This window comes from Calidris pugnax, unplaced genomic scaffold (assembly GCF_001431845.1).
Source record: "Calidris pugnax isolate Ruff unplaced genomic scaffold, ASM143184v1 scaffold196, whole genome shotgun sequence".
NCBI lineage: Eukaryota > Metazoa > Chordata > Aves > Charadriiformes > Scolopacidae > Calidris > Calidris pugnax.
In genome coordinates, this window is record NW_015091042.1 from 6,203,514 (window position 1) to 6,225,672 (window position 22,159).

At 51.7% G+C, this 22,159-nt stretch overlaps 1 protein-coding gene across 1 annotated transcript; it reads right to left on the bottom strand.

Annotated features, from left to right (window-relative positions):
- Positions 1–4,912: 4,912 nt before the first annotated feature.
- On the bottom strand, positions 4,913–21,737 carry WNT8B (wingless-type MMTV integration site family member 8B). Its single transcript, XM_014956163.1, has 7 exons — positions 21,646–21,737; positions 20,507–20,605; positions 13,507–13,540; positions 12,060–12,198; positions 8,344–8,469; positions 6,075–6,217; positions 4,913–5,548 (listed from the first exon to the last, which is right to left on the bottom strand). Exons 1-7 carry the CDS (start codon positions 21,735–21,737, stop codon positions 4,988–4,990), a joined length of 1,194 nt encoding a protein of 397 aa, XP_014811649.1. The 3' UTR covers positions 4,913–4,987.
- Positions 21,738–22,159: the final 422 nt, after the last annotated feature.

The window sequence follows — 22,159 nt, forward strand, 5'->3', positions numbered from 1 at the left end:
GGGCCGTTGCTGGGAAGGGACAAGGGTTTATTAGAGTTTTGGGGTGTTACTCTCCCATCGCACGTGTTCAGGACCAGCCTTTCTTAGTTCTGCTTCTGGCAGGGGCAAACACTGAGCGGAAGGGAGTCTTGCAGAGCTTTTGCAGCCTGAGCTAGGAGCAGTTGGTGACCAGTCTGCCCTCCCAGCTGTCCCTCATCAGGGAGGTACAAACTGATTTTCAGAGGTCAGCACTGGTGTAATGACCCCAGGTTACCCCAGAGGCATAGATTTGCTTAACGAGTGTATAAGGGAAGTCCTAGTTCTCTGAGATCATTTAACAAGCCTGGTATTTCTTACATTCTGCCTTTCTGGATCCAGTTACAGTACCCTGTGTGGGCTCTCTCTTTCTTTAGATTCTGCCTTTCTGGATCCAGTACCCTGTGTGGGCTCTCTCTTTCTTTAACTCAGGCCACTTGCACGGCTGAGAAATAAGCACGGATTCTCCATGAATTCCTGCTTGTCCCTTTGTCCTGCCATTGCTCAGTTTTCCTTTGGGTTTACCCCAGAGAGCACCATCCCTAAAACTCTTGGAAGGGAAGTTGTGCAGGGGGGGCATGAGGCGAGGTGACCCACTCCAGGGTCTTTGAGAGGCTTGTGGTGGAAGCCCCATCTCTGTGGCCCTGGTGTGGGGAATGTCCTCTCCAGTCCCGCTGGAAGGTGCTCCTCCATTAATAGCACTGTCTCTGCTGGCTGGCAACCATTTCTGCTCCATGGGCAAGCGGCTCCTCGGCGTTTCCTCCTCCCATGTTGGGCACATGCGACCACAGCATCCCTGCACTGGGAGAGAGAAAGCCCTTTCTGTTGGGTGAGAAGGTCTTTGGGGTTGACAAAGAGAGAGCACCATCCCTAAAACTCTTGGAAGGGAAGTTGTGCAGGGGGGGCATGAGGCGAGGTGACCCACTCCAGGGTCTTTGAGAGGCTTGTGGTGGAAGCCCCATCTCTGTGGCCCTGGTGTGGGGAATGTCCTCTCCAGTCCCGCTGGAAGGTGCTCCTCCATTAATAGCACTGTCTCTGCTGGCTGGCAACCATTTCTGCTCCATGGGCAAGCGGCTCCTCGGCGTTTCCTCCTCCCATGTTGGGCACATGCGACCACAGCATCCCTGCACAGGGAGAGAGAAAGCCCTTTCTGTTGGGTGAGAAGGGGGGGGGGGGAGGTAGGAAAAGGATCCCTGGGCCCAGAGAACAGAGCTCTAATCCTGTGGCAGATAACATCATGTCTGCAGGCTGGGGCTTGTGTGTGTGTTTGGGGGAGCTGGAGGGGCAGAGATTGTTAGGCAGTATTTGTTTGTAAAGCCACTTGCTCTGAAGATAATGCTTGCACTAACTTCTATTGAGGGAGCAGTGTGAGTCCCCACAAAGTCCTTTCCCAAAGTGTCTTTGAAGCCAAGAACCCATTGAAAGGAAGAAAGGGCCGGAGAGGGGATTAGTTTGTTCAGCAGCTGTGAATTTCAGTGGGAGGCTGATGAACTCCAAAGTCTTTGTTGAGATGGTTTTTGTAAGGAGCCCTGCTGGAGGGAGAGACCCACACGGGGGCCGCGGCCTTAGACAAGAAGGAATCCGAAGCGGCGGGGAGCTGTAAACGGGCCACAAGGACTTTTCCCAAACACTTTTCGGAAAAAAGGTGTTGTGAAGAGATCCGAGGGGGATTAGCATGTGAAATGACACTTTCCATTGACTCCACAGAGGGGAGGGGAAAAAGGGCCGGCTGGGCTGATTTATTAGCATTTTGTTCCCTTCTCTATTCTGTTCCCCCTCCTCCCCGAGCCCTCTAAAGAGCTCTGGATTGGAAAAGGGAGCCGGGAAGAGGAGGAGGGGGGGAGATATGGGGAAGGGGGGGGGGAACTGCCTGTTTGTGTGTCATCTGGGCGAAGGTGACCACCTGGGAAGCTGAATGTAAATATTTCTCCTCTGAGGAATGCGCCTTCATTAAACCCGAAATGAATACATGGAAGCATCCAATCCCCCCGCACAATGGCAGCCACTGCCTTTCCAGCTCGGGGGGCTCCTTGTGCCGGGGAGGGGGGGGACCCCTCCGGCCCCGACCCGCTGCTGAGGTCAGCACATTTTGCAGCTGCGATGGCGAGGGTTTTTCTCCCAGGAAAAAAAAAAAAAAGAGGAAAAAAAAAAAAAAAGCAGGCGGGGGGGGGGGGGCTTGGGGGCTTGGAAACCCCCCCCCTTTTGTAACTCCCCCCCAGAGAAAAAAAAAAAAAAAAGGAAAAAAATAAAAAAAAAAGCAGGCGGTGGTGGTGGGGCTTGGGGGCTTGTAACGCTCCCCCCTTTTGTAATGCTCCCCCCTTGTTGTCCCCTTCACCAACAGGAGTCACCGTGCTCAGTGGGGCACATCCCACACCCTCCGTGGGGCAATAATGGCAGCAGGGGAGGGATGGGGTAGCACAGCCTGAGGAGGGGGAGGAAATGGGAAAGAGCTTCCACATCTTCTCCTTTCCATCTTCTCCTTTCCTTAGGTTTCTGGCTGGCTGTGGAATGGGGAGCACCAGAGGGGCAAGGGGCTACCAGGGGTCCTCTCTGCCCTGTGGTGGTCCTCATCCAGCCCACGATGGAGCTTTCCTTGCTGGTGGCTCTCACCACCTCTTTGCTTTCCTGCCCAAGGGTGGGTTCCTACCTCAGGGAGATGGAAGAACTGCTGATGGAGGTGCAGGGGAGACCCAGGGCAGGGTCTGCTGGTGGCTCTCGCCACCTCTTTGCTTTCCTGCCCAAGAGTGTGTTCCCACCACAGGGAGATGGAAGAACTGCTGGTGGAGGTGCAGGGGAGACCCAGGGCAGGGTCACTGCAGGAGTAAGCACCTTTGTGCAAACTGCTGATGGTTTGTGTGTGATGTGGAAGTGGTTTAGGTTTCCCTGAGAATGGGCCGATAATGTTTCTTGCCATTTTTGAAGGGCCAGCTTATTGCTTGGCGTGAACACTCGTCCTCTGGGGAGAGCCCAGCTTGCCCTGGGTCCAAATTCCCACCCCAAAGGAGTAGTCCTTGGATTGTGAGGGTATTTAATAACTTAAGGGACACATCCAGTCTTGCTGAGTGTCTTTAATGTATCATCTCTGAGGAAGGCACCTGGGCCCCCATCTTCCCACCCCCTTTCCTGCAGTTGGATGAAAGCTTGAGGAGCCCTCAGGCCCTTTCCCATCCTGGTAGGGACCAAGGTTGTGCTGTGTGGAGGGAACTGCTCAGCTCTTCTGCTCAACGGATGGGCAAGCAGCTGGGTTTTAGTCTCCAGAGATGCAACTACCTCCCATCCATCCACCCACCCAACTGGATGAAAAAAAAACCCCACCCAACCACTTAGACACAACAGCATTTTGCAAGCACTTGGCTACTGATTTATTGCATTGGCTATTGGTTTACAAATCTTGGCTATGAGACGGGTCTAATGGCCAGTAGCTTCGCTCTGCTGGCTTCTCATCTGGCTAAAGGACACTTCAAACATCACAGCCCGGGGCGGGGAGGTCACCGTGGTGGCGCAGTGAACTTCCCCAGGTCCTCCTGGAGCTGATGGCTTCTTCCCCCCCTTCCCCACCCCAACCCCAACTGGGGGAGGTTGGAGGGGACAGGGATGCATCGACCCGACCTTCCCGCTGCTTGCTGAGCCTATAGAATATATACAACAGGCGGGAGAGGAGAAACTGTTTCTGTATACATCACAGTAACTGTGCAATAAATTAAACTTCAAAGTGCTTCACTTTCCTATTTACAACAGCATTAAATAGTAACTGACATTATTTTCTCAGGCTAGGAGGAAGGATTTAGTTAGTTAGCTGTGGGGTAAGAGTGCTTGGCAAGGACACCGGGAGGTGGGTGAATGGGCTGGGCTGGCACCTCCTCTCTGGGAAAGATTTGGGGGGAAAAAGGGACCAGAGAAGCGTGAGGGCATCTTTATAGCATCATTCAATCAAGGGCTCGGGCAGGGATGTTGGGGTGAGAAGGGAGATTGGACCTGGAGGCTTAGAAGATGCGGAGAAAGGGTGTAAAAAGCAAGTGGTGGGACTTCTCTTTTGGGCAGCAGTTTAATGGGCAGGTCGAGCAGGTGGAGAAAGGGTGTAAAAAGCAAGTGGTAGGACTTCTCTTTTGGGCAGAGGTTTAATGGGCAGGTTGAGCAGCAGCTTCAGTCTTGCTGCTGCCATCTCCAATGCAAAGTAAAGCTCTTGGAGGGCTCAGCAAAGCTGTCAAAGGATGGGAAGCAGCACTGCAGGCCTCCTGGCTTGCTGCAGGAAGGAGTTGTGTGCCTTTTCTATTCCCTTAGAGTGTAGGGCTTAATAAAAGGCAATAACAACTTTATTTTAGTGCCTTTTTTTTTTTTTTTTTTTTTTTCCAGAAGCCTCTTCTGTTTTAGGGATTACCGCTCTGAGTTGCCCAGCTCTGGTGGTGCCATCTTAGCTTCCTTGTGCTTTCCCAACTGTTGATCTCACTTTCTCAAAAGCCCAGAGCAGGTGCTTTTTGGGGGGGGGGAACAGACAAGCTGAAAAGTGGAGACCACCTGTGTCTTCAGCTATAAAAACCCATGGTGACTGGATTTCACTGAATTTCACTGAATTTTTAGAGTTGGAAGGGACCATAGAGATCATCTAGTCCAACTCCCCTGCTAAAGCAGGACCACCCAGAGCATGTCAGATCATGCCACTCAGGACTGCATCCAGGATAGAGTGACTCCGAGTGGAAAGGACCAAATCTCAACAGTTGAGGGTCAACACTTGCTTTTCTCAACACTTGAGGGTCTTCCTAGAAGTCATCACCCACTGTGCTAATGGGAAATGCCCTGGGTGGCCAAGGCTGGGGGCTCATACAAGCTCTTTTGCCTTGCCCAAGCCCCACCAAGAGGGTATTGAGAACGAGACAAAACTGAGCCAAAGGGAGACGGTGCCGGGGGTGGACGGGGAAGGGCAGGAGAGGAGAAGGGCAGAGAGAGAGGACCAAAGGGAGGAAGGAGAGGGGAGTTAGAGCTTTCTCTTGAGCTTGCGGTTGGCCCCGCCGCCGCCCCCGCTCCTCTCCCGCTTCTCCTTGCGGACGCAGAAGTACTTGGTGACCCGTTTGCGGCACTGCTCGCACCGCACGGCGCAGCACCAGTGGAACTTGCAGTTGCAGCTGGAGACCATCTCAGCTCTCCTCTCCTCCACGGCCAGCCCACAGTCCCCGCACAGCCGCCGGCAGCTCCGCTTCTCCCACTTGCTGAGGGCCTTGCCCCTCTTCAGGCACTCCCTGCCCTCCGTCCCCAGCAGCCCCAGCGTCTTGTTCTCCAGGCAGTAGTCGGGAGAGTCTTCTAAATGGACCAGCTCCTTCTTGGAGATGGAGCTGAAGGTCTCGGCGATGGCGCCCCGGCTGGCAGCGCTGTTGCCTGCCCCCTGCAGCAAGTCCACCTTCAGGGCTTTGTGGTATCTCTCCTTGAGGTAGGTGCCCACCTCCCGGAACTCGGGCAGCTGCAGCCAGCAGGTCTGGGTGGTGCAGCTCCCCGACACGCCGTGGCACTTGCAAGTCCTCTTCATGGTCCCTTTCACCGCCTACAGGGTGAGGAGAGAAGGAGAAGGGGGTTCAGGAGAAGGTCCTGAGGGGTCATTTCTGTGCTGGAGACACCTGGCTCCAGACCTATGGAAGGGTTATCATCGACCCTCCCTCCATAGGAGTCCTGCCCGGGGGTTGTTGGCTTCTCCATGGTAGCTTCCCTACTCAAACTGGGAGAAAAGAGGACAGCAGGAAGCCATTAACAGAGTAATCTCAGAAGGTTTGCTACCTTAGAACAACCACCACTTATCGGGTCAGTACTGCTGCCATCCTCTTCTCCTCGGCAAGGTAGTAGTTTCTTCTGGACACATTTTAGTAATGGCAGGTTGTGGCTCTCTCCAGCGAATGGCCAGAGCCAAACTGGTCTGTCCATCGGATCAGTACTGGTGCCATCCCCTTCTCCTCGGCAAGGTAGTAGTTTCTTCTGGACACATTTTAGTAATGGCAGGTTGTGGCTCTCTCCAGCGAATGGCCAGAGCCAAACTGGTCTGTGCTGGCAGGTCTGGAGGGGGGAGAGGGGCTCACCTTTCTACCCGCCTCGTTGTTATGCAGGTTCATAGCAGCTCTGGCGTCTTGTCCTGTCTCCAGGGCATCCACAAACTGCTTGGAAATGGCTTCCCCGAAGCCCACGTTGTCGCTGCAGCCTCCCCACAGCCAGCCTTGCCCCCCTGGGGAAGGAGATGAGAGGTGTGCTGTCAGGGAACCAGCCTTGCTTGAGGGTCCAGTGACAAGAAAGGGTCTCAGAAGTGATGGGATGGAACAGAGGTTGTGGGGCAAATCCAGCCTTTCACCCCACGATACTCCCTGATTCCTTCCCCTCGGGCTCACGCCACGTCTACTGAGGCCTGGACAGTAAGTGGCAATGGAGTAGCAGGTCCTGTGTGACAAACCCAGGGATTTCCAGGCTTTCTATAGAGCAGGATTCAGCAGCTGTTAATTATCCTGCACTAGCAGCTGTATACAATCATAGAATCATAGAAAGGTTAGGGTTGGAAGGCACCTCAAAGATAGATAAGGCTTTGGGTCTTTAATCACCTTCCTTCCAACCCTGACTTGAACTGGTTCAGTCTGACTCATGGGGACAGACTCATAGAAGCATAGAATGGTTAGGGTTGGAAGGGACCTCAAAGATAGATAAGGCTTTGGGTCTTTAATCACCTTCCTTCCAACCCTGACTTGAACTGGTTCAGTCTGACTCATGGGGACAGCATCTTGCTAACAAAGAAGACCCCATTTTTGGTACCCCCGGAATCTTGGGATGATGTTTGGTATCTCAGAAGGGTCTGGTTTTCCAATTATCGTGAAGAAACAAAGGACCTGGCACAGGTCCCCGTGAGAGCACACAGCTCTTGCTACCCACGTGGGAGCTCCATAACCGAGCTGGGGCCGACTAGAAACACGTCATGCCGTTTACATCTTTTTCCTCCTAGAGAAAAATGCCAAATTCTGCATGAAGATTTGAAATATGGAACATTCTGACCCCAACACGCCTCGGCGACCCAGCTCGGGAGTTGTGGTTTCATGGCCTTTGTGCCTCTCTCGAAAGACCCGGCCCTTGACTCCCCCCGAGCATCGTGGTCCCTTCTCCCAGGGAAAGGCAGGGGGGTCTCGTGGGAGGTGGGTAATTATGAAGATGATGAAGAGATTTCTCTCCCAAATCAAGAGCTGGGGCTGGAGGGAGAATGGAAACCTTTCACCAACTTGGATTCAGCGCAACGGAATTTAGGATTGAATCAACACTGTTTTGGACAAGCCCAAAAGTTTCCTTTGCCTTCCGTGGTTTTAAGTTCACGATGGAAAATTTTCATGAAAAACAGATACGTTTGGGGGAAAAGAAGCGTAGCGTGACTAACGCGGTCTTCCAGAGAGGATAAAATTTGGTGTGTCATCGCCCAAAATTCTTGCTCTGCTAGAGGTGGGCTGTCCCACGCCTCCGACACCTAAGAAGCAGTGTTTTAAAACTGTTTTAAAACTATTCGCCAACAGTTTTTAAAAATATTAGCTGTTTTAAAAACTATTAGCCAATAAAACAAATTACTGAATAATAAAACTCCAGAGGAGCTGGTCATCAACTGACACGTACCGACTGCCCAGTGTGGCGGGGTGGGGAAAGGCTTTTAGAACATTTTGCTAATTTGAAATTTGACCTTTTTCCTTTCGAAAGAAAAGAGGGGAATGTCAGTGTTTTCTGTGAAAGCTGAGGGGATGCAGCTTGGGTTTCCCCATCCTGGGGTGCTCAGCAGCTGTGGACCTGGGTGCTGCCATGATGGGGAGGGGGTGAAGGCTGGGTGCTGCCACCCTGACAAACGCTGGAGGGGGTCTATGAATGCCCACCCTGCTTTCCCCCCTGGTCATCCTGCTCTGGGGCCACCCTGGTCCTGCAGACCCTGGTCCCCGATGAGCCCTGCTCTGACCAGACCTGCTGTTTCCATGCACGGCATCAGGTCTTCTCCTCTGCCCGTATGATACGGTCATTCCCTCCAGCAGATTAAACAGAGCGGTTCTTGGTTTGAACCGGGGAAACTGCAAACCCTCTCCTACTTCCCTGCTCATTTAGAAAGTAATGGGAAACATCAAGGGCTCAGCCTCAGCTGGTGCAAATTTGAGGTGGCCCCGTTGGCTTCCATGGAGCTCCTTTGGTTTTGAGCCAGGCAAAGCTCTGCTCGGGGCATTATTTCCAGGTGTGGGGATGGGGAGGAGGAGTTGTTTCTGCAGGGCCTCAGTGGAGGTGAGGAGAAGAGCTAGAAGAGCTGTGGCCTGGGGTGTGAGGAGGGGGCCGGCAGCTGGTCCTTACCCAACTGTCCGTTGCGGGAGTCGTCACAGCCACAGTTGTCAAAATCCCCCAGGCTGCAGTTGCGGGTCAGCGTGTACATGACGCCGGCGGAGCTGATGGCGTGGACGAAGGCGGTTTCTCGGTTTGCTGTCAAGTGGGAACACAAGGAGAACAGGCTCACTGAAGGCTTCACGGACACACCAGGGCTAGAAATGACTCCTGCCATGCAGGAGATGGCCTAGGGAGGGATTTGCAATGGGCAGGGGCTTTGTGGGGTGGAGAGGAGGCCCTACGTGTTGGAGTAGCTTGGTTTTGGCTTGAACTGCACAAAGACAGAAGCTCCCAAATTCGATCCAGAGCGACTCGTGCCATTTTCCAAAGGCGTGGATGAGTTTGGCCCTTGGCTGTCCTTCTGGCAGCTCAGCAGTAGGGACACAGCACAGCCAGCCAAGTGTCCCCCACATCTCACTAATACACCCCAGAGGGGAAGGGACCTTCTCCAAGGATCCAAGACCTCCTTCCTCACTGCCCCCTCGAGCCTTACCTTCTGCTGGACACTGCCAGGGCTCAGAGCGCTGACCATACCTACTGACCAGGACTGGCGTGGTGACCATCAGCTGACTCCACTGAGTCTCTGGCTTTTATTTAATGTCAGCAAAGTCTGGATCTGAGCAGATAATCCTGATGGGAACGGTTCAGGGACCTGCTCCCAGTCCCAGAGTGTTACTTTGTGCTGCAATGAACTCCTCAAGGCCCCATTTTGACACCTCTGTCCACCTCTGCCTGGGGCCCTAGTCACTCATCTTCTGCCAGTCCCACCAGAGGCCTGAGGTTGTCCTCCATACCCAGGTCCTGCCTCTACAGGGCAGGCTCAGCCTGGCAAAAGACTCCTGTCCCATGGAAACTGGGGCTCAGCAGGTCTGGAGGTGATGCTGGCATTGCAAGGCTGCCTTGTGTTAAAGCTAGATGCCAGCGTGTGTCTGGGAGCTGGTGGGTGAAGGGGCCTCCTGGAAAGATCCCTCTGGGATATTCCTAGGAGAGGCACATCCCAGGGGATGGGAAAGAAATCGCAGAATCACAGAATGGTTTGGGTTGGAAGGGACCTTCAAGATCATCCAGTTCCAACCCCCCTGCCCTGGGCAGGGACACCTCCCACCAGACCAGGTTGCTCAAAGGCCCATCCAGGGATGGGGCAGCCACAGCTTCTCTGGGCAACCTGTTCCAGTGTCTCACCACCCTCACAGGAAAGAATTTCTTCCTCATATCTAATTTAAATCTCCCTCTTTCAGTTTAAAACGATTCCTCCTTGTAATGGCTCTCCTCCCTGATCAAGAGTCCCTCCCCATCTCTCCTGGAACCCCTTCAGGGACTGGAAGGGGTGCTAAAGTCTCCCTGGAGCCTTTTCTTCTCCAGGTTGAACAACCCCAACTCTCAGCCTGTCTTCACAGCAGAGGTGCTCCAGCCCTCTGAGCATCTTCTTGGCCCTCGAAGGAAAAGGAGGAGCCCAACCCCAGGGCTCTAACCTGGAGTGAGGGGATCCCAGTAGTGTTCCTTACCGCTGCGCAGCCCGCCATGGCTGGAGAGCTGCAGGGCCCTCTCGGGGCAGTTCCAGCGGTCCCAGGCGAACTGGAACTTGCACTCCTCGATGCCGCTCTGGGCCCCGGCCGCCACGCTGCTGGAGTAGATGAGATAGGCCTAGGAGCAGAGCAGCGGGTCAGAGAGTTGGGCAAAACCGAGTCAGGAAGTGTTGGCCAACACGCAGGGACAGCCCCGTGGGTGACAGGCTAGGAATGTCCCCAAGCTATTCCCAGGGTCCAGGAGAGTCACTCAGAAGATCCAGTTTCCATCTCAAAGCCAACATAACCCCATCTACCTCCCGCACAGCGGTGGGGCTGATGCAGGTGTAGCTTTCCTGCCCTGAGCTGCATATGGTGGGCCCTGCTGGATGGGGTCTAGGTGGATGGAGAAGCTCAGGGAGAAAACACAGAATCACAGGATGGTCAAGCTTGGAAGGGACCTTCTGAGATCATCTAGTCCAACCCCCCTGCAAAAGCAGGTAACACCAGGAAGAACATGGCTAGGGCTCCCCAGGAGGATGGTGTTCAACTGAAAATATCCTGCATACCATCTTACAAGCTGTAGAGAGCCGAGGAGGTCTCTCAGGCTTGGCTCTCCTGTGGAGTGGAGCTCACCACCATCACCAGCAAATGCATTTTCTGCTGTGCTGGGTCAGAGCCGGAGCCTCCCAGGGGAAGAAGGCCAAGCTGCTGGCTGTTGGCCACGTTAGGAGATGTGCCAGCCAACCCCTTATCTCTCCGGCGTGAGAGAGGGCAGAGCCTTCTCCTCTGAGACCAGGGAGCTCCAGCCCAGCAGGTGCCCCCTGGCCCTACGTGTTGGAGTAGCTTGGTTTTGGCTTGAACTGCACAAAGACAGAAGCTCCCAAATTCGATCCAGAGCGACTCGTGCCATTTTCCAAAGGCGTGGATGAGTTTGGCCCTTGGCTGGCTGTCCTTGTGGCAGCTCAGCAGTGGGGACACAGCACAGCCAGCCAAGTGTCCCCCACATCTCACTAATACACCCCAGAGGGGAAGGGACCTTCTCCAAGGATCAAAGAGCTCCTTCGTCACAGCCCCCTCGAGCCTTACCTTCTGCTGGACACTGCCAGGGCTCAGAGCGCTGACCATACCTACTGACCAGGACTGGCGTGGTGACCATCAGCTGACTCCACTGAGTCTCTGGCTTTTATTTAATGTCAGCAAAGTCTGGATCTGAGCAGATAATCCTGATGGGAACGGTTCAGAGACCTGCTCCCAGTCCCAGAGTGTTACTTTGTGCTGCAATTAACTCCTCAAGGCCCCATTTTGACAACTCTGTCCACCTCTGCCTGGGGCCCTAGTCACTCATCTTCTGCCAGTCCCACCAGAGGCCTGAGGTTGTCCTCCATACCCAGGTCCTGCCTCTACAGGGCAGGCTCAGCCTGGCAAAAGACTCCTGTCCCATGGAAACTGGGGCTCAGCAGGTCTGGAGGTGATGCTGGCATTGCAAGGCTGCCTTGTGTTAAAGCTAGATGCCAGCGTGTGTCTGGGAGCTGGTGGGTGAAGGGGCCTCCTGGAAAGATCCCTCTGAGACATTGCTAGGAGAGGCACATCCCAGGGGATGGGAAAGAAATTGCAGAGTCATAGAATGGTTTGGGTTGGAAGGGACCTTCAAGATCATCAAGTTCCAACCCCCCTGCCATGGACAGGGACACCTCCCACCAGACCAAGTTGCTCAAAGCCCCATCCAGCCTGGCCTTGAACCCCTCCAGGGATGGGGCAGCCACAGCTTCTCTGGACAACCTGTTCCAGTGTCTCACCACCCTCACAGGTAGGAATTTGTTCCTCATATCTAATCTAAATCTCCCTCTTTCAGTTTAAAACCATTACCCCTCATCTTTCAGTTTAAAACGATTCCTCCTTGTAATGGCTCTCCTCCCTGATCAAGAGTCCCTCCCCATCTCTCCTGGAGCCCCTTTAGGGACTGGAAGGGGCTCTGAGGTCTCCCTGGAGCCTTCTCTTCTCCAGGTTGAACAACCCCACCTCTCAGCCTGTCTTCACAGCAGAGGTGCTCCAGCCCTCTGAGCATCTTCTTGGCCCTCGAAGGAAAAGGAGGCTCTTGGGAAGAGAGGAGGAGCCCAACCCCAGGGCTCTAACCTGGAGGGAGGGGGTCCCAGTAGTGGTATCCAAGGCGTTCCTTACCACTGCGCAGCCCGCCATGGCTGGAGAGCTGCAGGGCCCTCTCGGGGCAGTTCCAGCGGTCCCAGGCGAACTGGAACTTGCACTCCTCGATGCCGCTCTGGGCCCCGGCCGCCACGCTGCTGGAGTAGATGAGATAGGCCTAGGAGCAGAGCAGCAGGTCAGAGAGCTGGGCAAAACCGAGTCAGGATGTGTTGGCCAACACGCAGGGACAGCCCCGTGGGTGACAGGCTAGGATTGTCCCCGAGCTATTCCCAGGGTCCAGGATAGTCACTCAGAAGCTCCAGTTTCCATCTCAAAGCCAACATAACCTCATCTACCTCCTGCACAGTGGTGGGGCTGATGCAGGTGTAGCTTTCCTGCCCTGAGCTGCATATGGTGGGCCCTGCTGGATGGGGTCTAGGTGGATGGAGAAGCTCAGGGGGAAAACACAGAATCACAGGATGGTCAAGCTTGGAAGGGACCTTCTGAGATCATCTAGTCCAACCCCCCTGCAAAAGCAGGTAACACCAGGAAGAACATGGCCTAGGGCTCTCCAGGAGGTTGGTGTTCAACTAAAAATATCCTGCGTATCATCTTACAAGCTGTAGAGAGCCGAGGAGGTCTCTCAGGCTTGGCTCTCCTGTGGAGTGGAGCTCACCACCATCACCAGCAAATGCATTTTCTGCTGTGCTGGGTCAGAGCCGGAGCCTCCCAGGGGAAGAAGGCCAAGCTGCTGGCTGTTGGCCACGTTAGGAGATGTGCCAGCCAACCCCTTATCTCTCCGGCGTGAGAGAGGGCAGAGCCTTCTCCTCTGAGACCAGGGAGCTCCAGCCCAGCAGGTGCCCCCTCCTTCACCGCAGCCCCGGGGGGGGCAGGCAGTGCTTTGGGGCAAGGTTGCTCCACCATAGCATTGAGGGCTGTAGCAAGAGCTAGGTGGGCTTGGAGGCATTCCTGGGGAAGAAAAGTCGGGTGAATTTTACAACTGGTCCTGGCTAGGAACTAAAAGCCTATGAAAGAGGGGTGCAAGGAGGAAGGAGGGGTGTCAGAAATACTGAACAAGGTCCTGGCAATACCAGTTGTGCTTCTTGGGTATGTTCTGCAGGGCCTACAGAAAGTACCTTTCCAGCTCAATGAATGTTGGTCCTGATGCTAATCATCTGATCATCAGGAAGGAACAGATGACAGCACCTTAGCTGTGCAAGTGGACAAATCTCCAACATCTGGCCCCAACCAGCTTTAAAAGACCCCAGGCCAGTTTTGCCCAGGGCTGAAACAGCCCAAGGAGCTGCAGCTCGTAGCAAGTTTTTCCTGACCCTCCTCTGCCTCGTTGGATGAACCCTGGGGGTGAGGGGAGCTCTTGGCCAAAGCTGGATGGAGAGGAGTGGGAAGGAGGAGCCCCCCCACCCCTCCCCTTCCCTCCCTGGGTTTTAGTGGAATCAGGGACAGAGATCAAAGGGATTTCTCTTACCTTGGGGCCCGTCATCAGGAAATTATTCACTGACCTGGAAGACAGAGACAGTGTCAGCAGGGAGGGGGTGACGGCGGAGGGGCCTGGGGAATGCCAGGCATCCCAGGGCTCTCCTCTCACCCCCCGCAGCCTGCCTGGCTCCTGGCTGCAGGCACCTTTGGTCTCCCCCCCCTCTCCATCTCATCTCCCTGCCTTCTCCTTCCCCCCCACCACCCTGCTCCCCCAAACAGGCTGTACCTGGGGGGCTCCAACCCCCTCACCGCTCCCTCCTTTTTGCTTTTCCCTGCACGGCTGCCCTTCATTTTTGTAGCTCTTTTTTGTACCTCTCATTTGTGTAGCTCTTTCCTCTTCCCCCAACTTTGCTTTTTTTTTTGCTGCCCAGCTTAAACCAGGGTAGAATTTCCCCAGACCCAGGAGCTGGACCATGTGCCAGCATCACCCCCCCACCACGGGGACCACGCCGAGGGAAGGAGGTCACATCACTGCTCCTTCACAGGGGGTGTCCTGAGAGCATCACCCCGGACCACAGTCCCTTCTTCTCCCGTGGTGCCAGCTCTGGCTGCCCACCCTCCCCTCTTGGTGACAGTAAGGTGATGGCTGAGCACAAACACGCTCGTCCTCCCTATCCTGGTGGGCACTGCCTGGGGAGGAGTGGGGACATTTAAACTTTCTACAGTTTTCCAAGTGAAATATGAAAAAAACCCATAACGAGCTGTTTCCAAAGGTGCCCTCTTGCAGGTATTCCTGTGAAATGCCTAATTCTGCTGCTCTTCATGGAGAAATGTTGTACTGAAAACACCCAGGGTCTGGTTTTAGTAATCTGAAATTGCAGGCTCCTTAAACCTTCTGCTCTGGGGGTCTCCCGATCCCCATCTCCGTTCTGTAGGTCAGTAATTCCTACTTCTAGCACAGAAGGGGAAAAACTTAAAACACGGGCAAATGACAGGACCTCTACTGTTTGTTTATTTTTGAATGTAAGATTTTCACAGCCAGTTTCACACTCTTCTGGCCCCTGGTTTTTCCTTGCCTGTGGCTTTCCATGGCGTTAACCCATTCCTCCCACCTCCAGGTGGAAAATGCCCAGGGTCTGGTTTTAGTAATGTGAAATTGCAGGCTCCTCAAACCTTCTGCTCTGGGAGTCTCCTGATCCCCATCTCTGTTCCGTAGGTCAGTAATTCCTACTTCTGGCACAGAAGGGGAAAAACTTAAAAAACATGGGCAAATGAAAGGACCTCTACTGTTTGTTTATTTTTGAATGTAAGATTTTCACAGCCAGTTTCACACTCTTCTGGCCCCTGGTTTTTCCTTGCCTGTGGCTTTCCATGGCGTTAACCCATTCCTCCCACCTCCAGGTGGAAAAAAACGAAATAGCAAACTCTGGGAATGTGCAGGGAGGGGGCTGCTGAAGCAGAACCAAGGATTTTAGGAGGTCTCTAAAGGATCACCAAAGAAGCCCTCAACCTAATTGCTCCCTGGCCCAAGACCACCATTAGGAATTTGGAGGATGGCTGGGTGAATCCAGCTTAGCTGTGCCACGGCTTTAAAAAGACCCAAGAGCCAACCCAAACTATCCCTAGCCAGAAATGAAGCAAGAGGAGGGAGGTTTCTCCTACAAACACCTCATTCCAGTCTCTCAAGGTTTTGCAAAAATAACCTTCATCACTATTTCTGGTGCGTCTCAGGGATATCTTTCCTGCTGGGACCCCGGGACCCCAGAGAGATGGGTGAGAGCTGTTATCCCAAGGGAAGAACATTGAGGCCAGAGAGGTGGAAGGACTGGGTTGAGACCTTGCAGCGAGTGAGTGATTTGGGAAAAAGCCAGAGAGAAACTGGGCTCTTCAGCTTCTTCTCGAGACACTGTTCTGCTTCAAATGCTAGATGCCTCCCAGTGGAGGATGCCTCTCCTTTTTAGTTACCCCTTGCAGAGCCTTAACCCTCGCTCTCTCCCTCTCTCCACCCTGCAGCTGGGGCCATCAGGCATTCAGGGATGCTTTCTGCATTTCTAGCTCCTCTACACTCCCTGAAAATCCCAGTAACGGGGTGGACCTTCACTGGAGGTGGGGGGGGGAAAGGTGCAGGTTATGGTATGATTTTTCCTCCCCGTGTGTTTCCAAGCCATGCTGACTGGAGCCAGAGATGTCCCTGGTTATGGAGAGACACAAATTCAGCTACAAATTCATCACGGGGGCATTCCTGGGTGGGCTCAAGCATGGCCAAAAGCAGGCTTTGCCATCCCAAACTGGGGGACAAAGTGTGGCCCTGCCATGGACACTGGGGCAGACAGGGTATAGCCTGGTGGAAACCTCCGAACACCTGGACTTTGCTATTACTCATGGTTTAGGAAGAATTGAGAGAACTATTTGGCAAAGTTTCGCTCTGTCAAGTCTAACTTTTCTCTTTTTTTTTGGTGGAAATGTGTCCATATTGATGAATCTTGTGCTGGGAAAGATTTTCCTGGGTTAAAACTGGAAGGAAAGGGCTGTGGCAGGACATTGAGAGAGCAGGAGATCCCTTCCCTTTGTTCCAGCCCTGGGATTCCAACTCGGCTGCGCTCCAGCCCCCATGGGTACTTTAGCACGAAGTCGACGGCTGGTTTTTGGTGGTTTTTTGGTGGTTTTTTTTGGTTTTTTTTTCTTTGCAGAGGAATTTTCCTTTGGGAGCTGCTTCTGCATTGTACAGCTAATTAAATATTTCCTGGGACTTGGAGAGACGGCATCTGTAGCCGGGTGATTAGAGCATCGGGTGACCTGAATCACACAGGGCCATGAACCTGGGGCTATTCAGCCTGTGTAAGCTCCGTGGGTCTCCCCGTCCCAACCCAACTGGGTAGCGGCACGAACAAGTCATTTTTCCATCTGGTTTCCCATTTTCCCTGGTTTCTTTTCCTTTGCCTTGACCTGAAACGCTTTGCTTTGGGGACCACACTGGGGCTGGCGTCGGTGTGAATCCGAGCCCCTGGCAGCAGCCGTGAGAAAATGGGTAAAACACCCCTGTTTAGGAAAAATCTAGAGAATTTGCAAGCCCTCGCTTATCTTGCTTTTTTTTTTTTTTCCCCTTTTCTTATTGTTGCTTCCCACCTGGGTGGGAAAAGCCAAATTTGCCCTGCGCAAGAAGGGTTTGCCTCAAACCCTCACTGAGGGGTTGCAGGGGCAGCTTAAGGAGGAGGAGAGTAATCCCCAAACTCAGGGTTTTACAACCAAAACAGCCTGTGGGCATCACTGCATTGAAGCAGAGGATTCTGCTCCTCCCGGGATAAACCTCAAAGTTCAGAAAAAGGCCGAGTTCAGGATATGCCAACTCACCCTCTGCAGCTGAGCAAATGGTACAGTAGCAATTTCCCAGCGGGATATTCTAAATATTTTTATTAAGTCGGAGAGGCAGGAGGCATTTTCCCTCAGCGGGCACACTGCTGGGCAGGTTTGGAGGACTTAGACAAGGAAAGGAGTCATTGAGATGGGTCCACTTGACTCCCCCTCTCCCCCCCTCATTTAACTCTTACAGCCACGAGTGGATTCAGGAGAAGGGGAGATGGGACGATTTGATTATTGGGCTGCTGCCGTGTGGCTGGGATTTTTCTTATTTAAGCTCCAAGGGAAAGAAAGATAATAATGGAGACAAACTCTCTGCCTTCTGTCTTTGCCCATATGATCTAGCTAAGAAGAAAAAAAAAAATCTCTCTATTTTGAATACAGTTTCCAGCAAGGACAGAGGGTAATTCAGCCGCTTGTTCCTCGGATGTAGTGACAAAGCTGCTCCAGTCATCTCTGTGCTGCGAAGAGGAATCACTGTGAAAACGAATCTCTCTTTGTTTTTGTCTCTGTAGTGTGACTTTTTATGAATTTATTTATTTTTACTGGTTTTCCATATTACTGTAAATCCCTAAACTATCCAGCTGCATCCAGGATGGGTGTAAAGCAGCCCAATTCCCACGACTTCGGTGTCACCCACCAGCATTTAAAACTTTTTGAAATCACACCCAGGAAAGGAAACCCTTGAAATTATTTCTCTTCTCCAACAAAGCTGACAGGGTTTTCTAGCTACCTAAACCTCTTGCCCTCCACCTTCAAACTCCGGGAGAGGGTAACACGGACCGAAGCAGAGCAGAGAGGGATCTGTTGAGGTTCCCCCAGCCCCATCCCCAGCCCGTGGAGGGTCCAGGGCAGGACACGCTGCTCCCTCCCTGCGACTCTGTGCAACCAGGTAAAAAGCAAATCAAGGGTTTCTCATTGCATCCGATATTAGGAAATTCTCTCAAAGCTAATGACTATCTACAGCAGGAGTTCTCTACCCTGGCTTTATTGAATCCAAACCCAAATAACCCTGCCAAGCACCTGTCCCATTGTATTTTACAGGTATCAAATACTAATAAACCTCTGATAATTTCTGTTCAGTTACAACGATAACAAATAACAGCACCCCGCTCCTCAGTTCAATACGCCCCAAAAGCTTTATCAAATCCCCCATTAAAGTATTTGTTTGATACCTTCTCACCCACTCAAGCTACGGGGCTGCTGGTTCAGATCTCTGGATAAATGAGAAAACTATATTTACATCTTTCCTATCGTTATTGTAAATACAGAAAATGGGTACAAACGCACTTTGGATCTGAATTCGTTTTCAAGTACAAACTCCCCCAACTTTTTAGAAAACCAGTGACATTGGAAAGGAAAGGCAATCTCACAGCTGAAGTGTAAAAGAAAACATTGAGAAACAAGCTGCTGCATTAGTGATTTTTACATTATTCCCACAGGATAAGAGACAGGGAGGAGACGGGGAGGCAACTTGTTAACATTTGGAGCTTAGCTTTTTTTTTTTCTTCTTCTATTTTGCTACATTTATTTGTTTTTTAAGTCCTGAGTGCAACCCTGACATTTTGCTTATCTGGAAACACACTGACCATTCAACCTCGCTGACACGGCAGAATCTAATCCACACTCAGAGAAGGGAAGTGGCCACATATATATATATTTAAAAAAAATTATTGTTGATCTATATTGCCCCCCACTCCCAATTCTCACGATTAAATCACAGAACGGAAGAATCTTGTTGTGTTTTAAGCTGTTGGATCAGATAAAGAGCATCAAAAACTGCAAGCAGAATTTTTGCCCTATTCCCACACATTTTGCTTTTTTCTCTCCTCAAGAGTTAAGGGACAGGGTCTGTAGTGCGATTGTTTTGCAGAAAGTTTGCAATTTTCCTTTCTCTCAGGAAATTATGACCTATGAGTAATACACAGAGAGAAGCAGGGCTGTCTCCATCTCTAAACTTTTCTCTTAGATAAAAACTTCTAAAAGGCAGACAGGGGGATTTAGACATCTGACTTCCATTGAAAACGCCTGGGATTTCTGTACTTAACTCTAATTTGTGTCCTGAAATTTCTCCCCTTTCAAGTGTTTCTTTAGAATATTGATTTCTTTTTCCTTATCTTTTAATGTTTTCTAAACCTGTGTATATTGAGGAAAGTGAGAGACATACACAGGAAGAGCAGAAAAAGAAAAATAAAATCAGCATGAGCTCTTCCCTAACTTCTCTACATAAGATAAATATCCCCCATGTTCCAGAAGGGAGATTTACCTTGAGTTTGCTACTGTATAATATTTAGACATATACAAGTTGTTGTACATTCTTTTAATGAAGATAATAGAAAAATCTCTGTAAGAACAAGAATTTCACTCCCAGCCTAAGAGGACTGAGTTCCCAATTACCCCTGAGTTTCTCTTTCTGGGATTTTGGGTTTCTCCATCCCTGGTAATAACCCCAGAGATCTGCTGTGGGGGAGGCAGGGGATTTTAGTCATTGAACAGGAAAAGACTTTCCTCGCTGTTAGAGATAAGTCTCTGTATAATATTTAGACATAAACAAGTTGTTGTACATTCTTTTAATGAAGATAATAGAAAAATCTCTGTAAGAACAAGAATTTCACTCCCAGCCTAAGAGGACTGAGTTCCCAATTACCCCTGAGTTTCTCTTTCTGGGATTTTGGGTTTCTCCATCCCTGGTAATAACCCCAGAGATCTGCTGTGGGGGAGGCAGGGGATTTTAGTCATTGAACAGGAAAAGACTTTCCTCGCTGTTAGAGATAAGTCTGTAACCCACTGAGCAGATTCCCCGGGGCATTACAGGAATGGAGAATAAAATTGGGGTTTTCAGTAAAAATCACGTAGGAAAAAATGCCTACGGAGCCAGGTCATTTGAGTCCATCTCCGTTTGAGTGTGGGATAGACACACTCTGCAAGGAATGATGCGGGATTTGATGCAAGTGTAATCTCTTTCTGCTCACCCTTATACAACATTTCTGGAAATCAACCTAAAACCACCCTTAGGACAGAGCAAAAAGGTCCCTCCAAGAGATGACAGCACTGGGGGGACTGGTCTGACGGGACCGAGGTGGTTGGGAACCAACCGAGCCGTAGCAATCTCCGTACCAAAAGCATCTCCCCAGGAAATCCTAATACCTGGATTTCGGACGTGTAATCCTGACCCTGCACCCGCCTGGGAGTGCGGGGGCTCCGGCTGCTCATCCGGAGCGAGTGATGCTCCTGTGGATCTAACTCACCCCTGCTGGCTCTGAGCTCTTAATCAGGGACTGTCCTCTTCGGGGAGCACGGGAGAAGCCTCACTTGATTTGATTAAGATGAGAGACAAGCGGAATGTGAGCCTTTGGGAAAGAAACAGCAAGCCCTGGCTCTGCCATTGGGTTATCTTCCCAGTTGGAAATGAGGGGTTAGATCTTTCACTCTCCTCTCCTCTGTTTTTACCCCAGCTCAGGATTTGGCCCACAGAGTTACTGCTGGGGGAAGAAGGGGAATTTCTCTGCTCGGATCTAACCTCTCTTGCCAATAAGTGTGTTGGGACTTAGTTAAATGTCTGGTCCCATTAAAGACCAGAACTAAGCTAAGTGGAAAAGAAGGGACATTTAGGAAGGTGAAGAGGAATTTCCTTAGGGTGTCCGGGAAGAGCACCTGCCTGGGACACAGACTGAGGTGCTCTTGATACTCACCAGGCACAGCAGGATTGGAAGAAGGGAGTGAGGAAGAAGATGCCCAGATAAGGGTCCATGTGAAATATAAAATCCAAATAAAGAGAGAGAAAGGATATCCTAAAAAAAAAAAAAAAACAAACCACCTTGGGTACCACCACCACCAGCGAAAAGAAATAAAATAAAAAAAAAGAAAAAGAAAAGAAACCCAACAAAATTAGGGAAGGGATGGAGTTATTTTCCACCCGGCGCTCCTGGTGTGATGAAGAGGTGTATGCCCCCTGAATCCCAACTTCTGCAAAGGGTAACCAATCCCAAAGTAAGAGCTAAAGGGGGTTGGTGAAATGGAGCCGCAGAACTTCCTAAGAAGAGATTATCTACTTAATTAAAGATTTTTTTTTTCCCCTAAGTCCTTCAGCCAATCAGGACTCAAGTGCCAGAGAGAGATTGAACTGATGAAAAGAACACCCCAGGTTCCTCGAAGACAAATGCACCACGAAAGGGATAAGAGGGAGGGAAAAGGGGAAAACAAAAAAAAAAAAAAAAAAAAAAAAAAAAAAAAAAAAAAAAAAAAAAAAAAGAAAAAGAGAGAGAGGGATAAAGAAAGAGACAGCAAATCCCTTAAAGTAATCACTAGGTTCAATCTCCACCAGCACTGCCCTGCCTCTCCATCCCCCGCCAAGGCAACTGGAAGGGCTGCTTTTGGTGTGCCCTCACCTTCTCCTGCCTTTGGAGACACCTCTGGGGCTGGGGTGCGCTGGGTGCCCCGGGATGGGGGGCTTGGGTTTGGGCCACCAGACCCTGCTTCTTGGTGGCCAAGGCAGCATGGTCTGGGGATAAGGCTGGGAACCAGATTTGTGAACATCACCTCTGCCTCAGACCCCCCCAGGAGTTTAAGGGGAACTGAGGCCAGTTCCTACCTCCATCTGCTCCTCCTTCATCATGGTGACCTGCTCTTTCCTCCCACCTCCTCTTTGCCACACACCACCCTCACCCCAGGAGAAAGGCCTCTGACTAAACTTTCCCTTTCCCCCTTAATTTTTTGGCTTTTGAGGTTTCCTACGAAGCCCAGAGGAGGGTGTCTTTGATTTGGGAGATCAGTGGTCTCTCAATGAGGGTTTATCCCAGAGCTGCTGGAGCTACTTAGAAGTGCATCCAGCCTGCGCCTCCTGGGCATGCGGGACATCCCAGTTTCTGTCACACCACCCACCACAGCCACTTTGATCAGTCCCAGGACAACAGGACCAGCCATGCTGCCCTGTCCCAGAGCCATAGGAGCATCTTCTCCTCACTGCACAGCTCATTTTCATGCTGCTGTGGACATAATCAGCTAAAACACAGGCTGAGACCCATCCAACTCATTTCATCGAGGGTCCAGCTGCCAGGCAGAAGAGCTCGACCAGGGCAAGACCCTGTGACTGGGCCATCAGGAGGCTGAGCTTCTCTCAGGGCTACCTCAGGTGGATGAAATGTCCTTTTTGTGTCATGGAACCTCGAGGAGGGAAACCTGCCCAGCAGAGATTTGCTCTCAGGGGGACTTTGGCCATGCCAAGATGGACTCTGGCCGGGCAAAACTTCATGGTTGCCCCATGCCATGCCCTCCCAGCTGGCAGGGGTGGCCAGGTGGCTTGCAATCATCGAGGTGAGGAGAAAATGCAGCCACCATCAAGGGAA

What these genes read in the sequence shown, in the direction of transcription:
- WNT8B (XM_014956163.1), bottom strand. Translation starts at nt 21,737, where the DNA reads ATGGCTGGTCCTGTTGTCCTGGGACTGATCAAAGTGGCTGTGGTGGGT. An exon ending in TTCCAATCCTGCTGTGCCTG is followed by an intron (nt 13,541 to 20,506) that starts GTGAGTATCAAG and finishes TCTGTCTTCCAG; the next exon opens with GTCAGTGAATAATTTCCTGA. An exon ending in ACAACGAGGCGGGTAGAAAG is followed by an intron (nt 5,549 to 6,074) that starts GTGAGCCCCTCT and finishes CTCACCCTGTAG; the next exon opens with GCGGTGAAAGGGACCATGAA.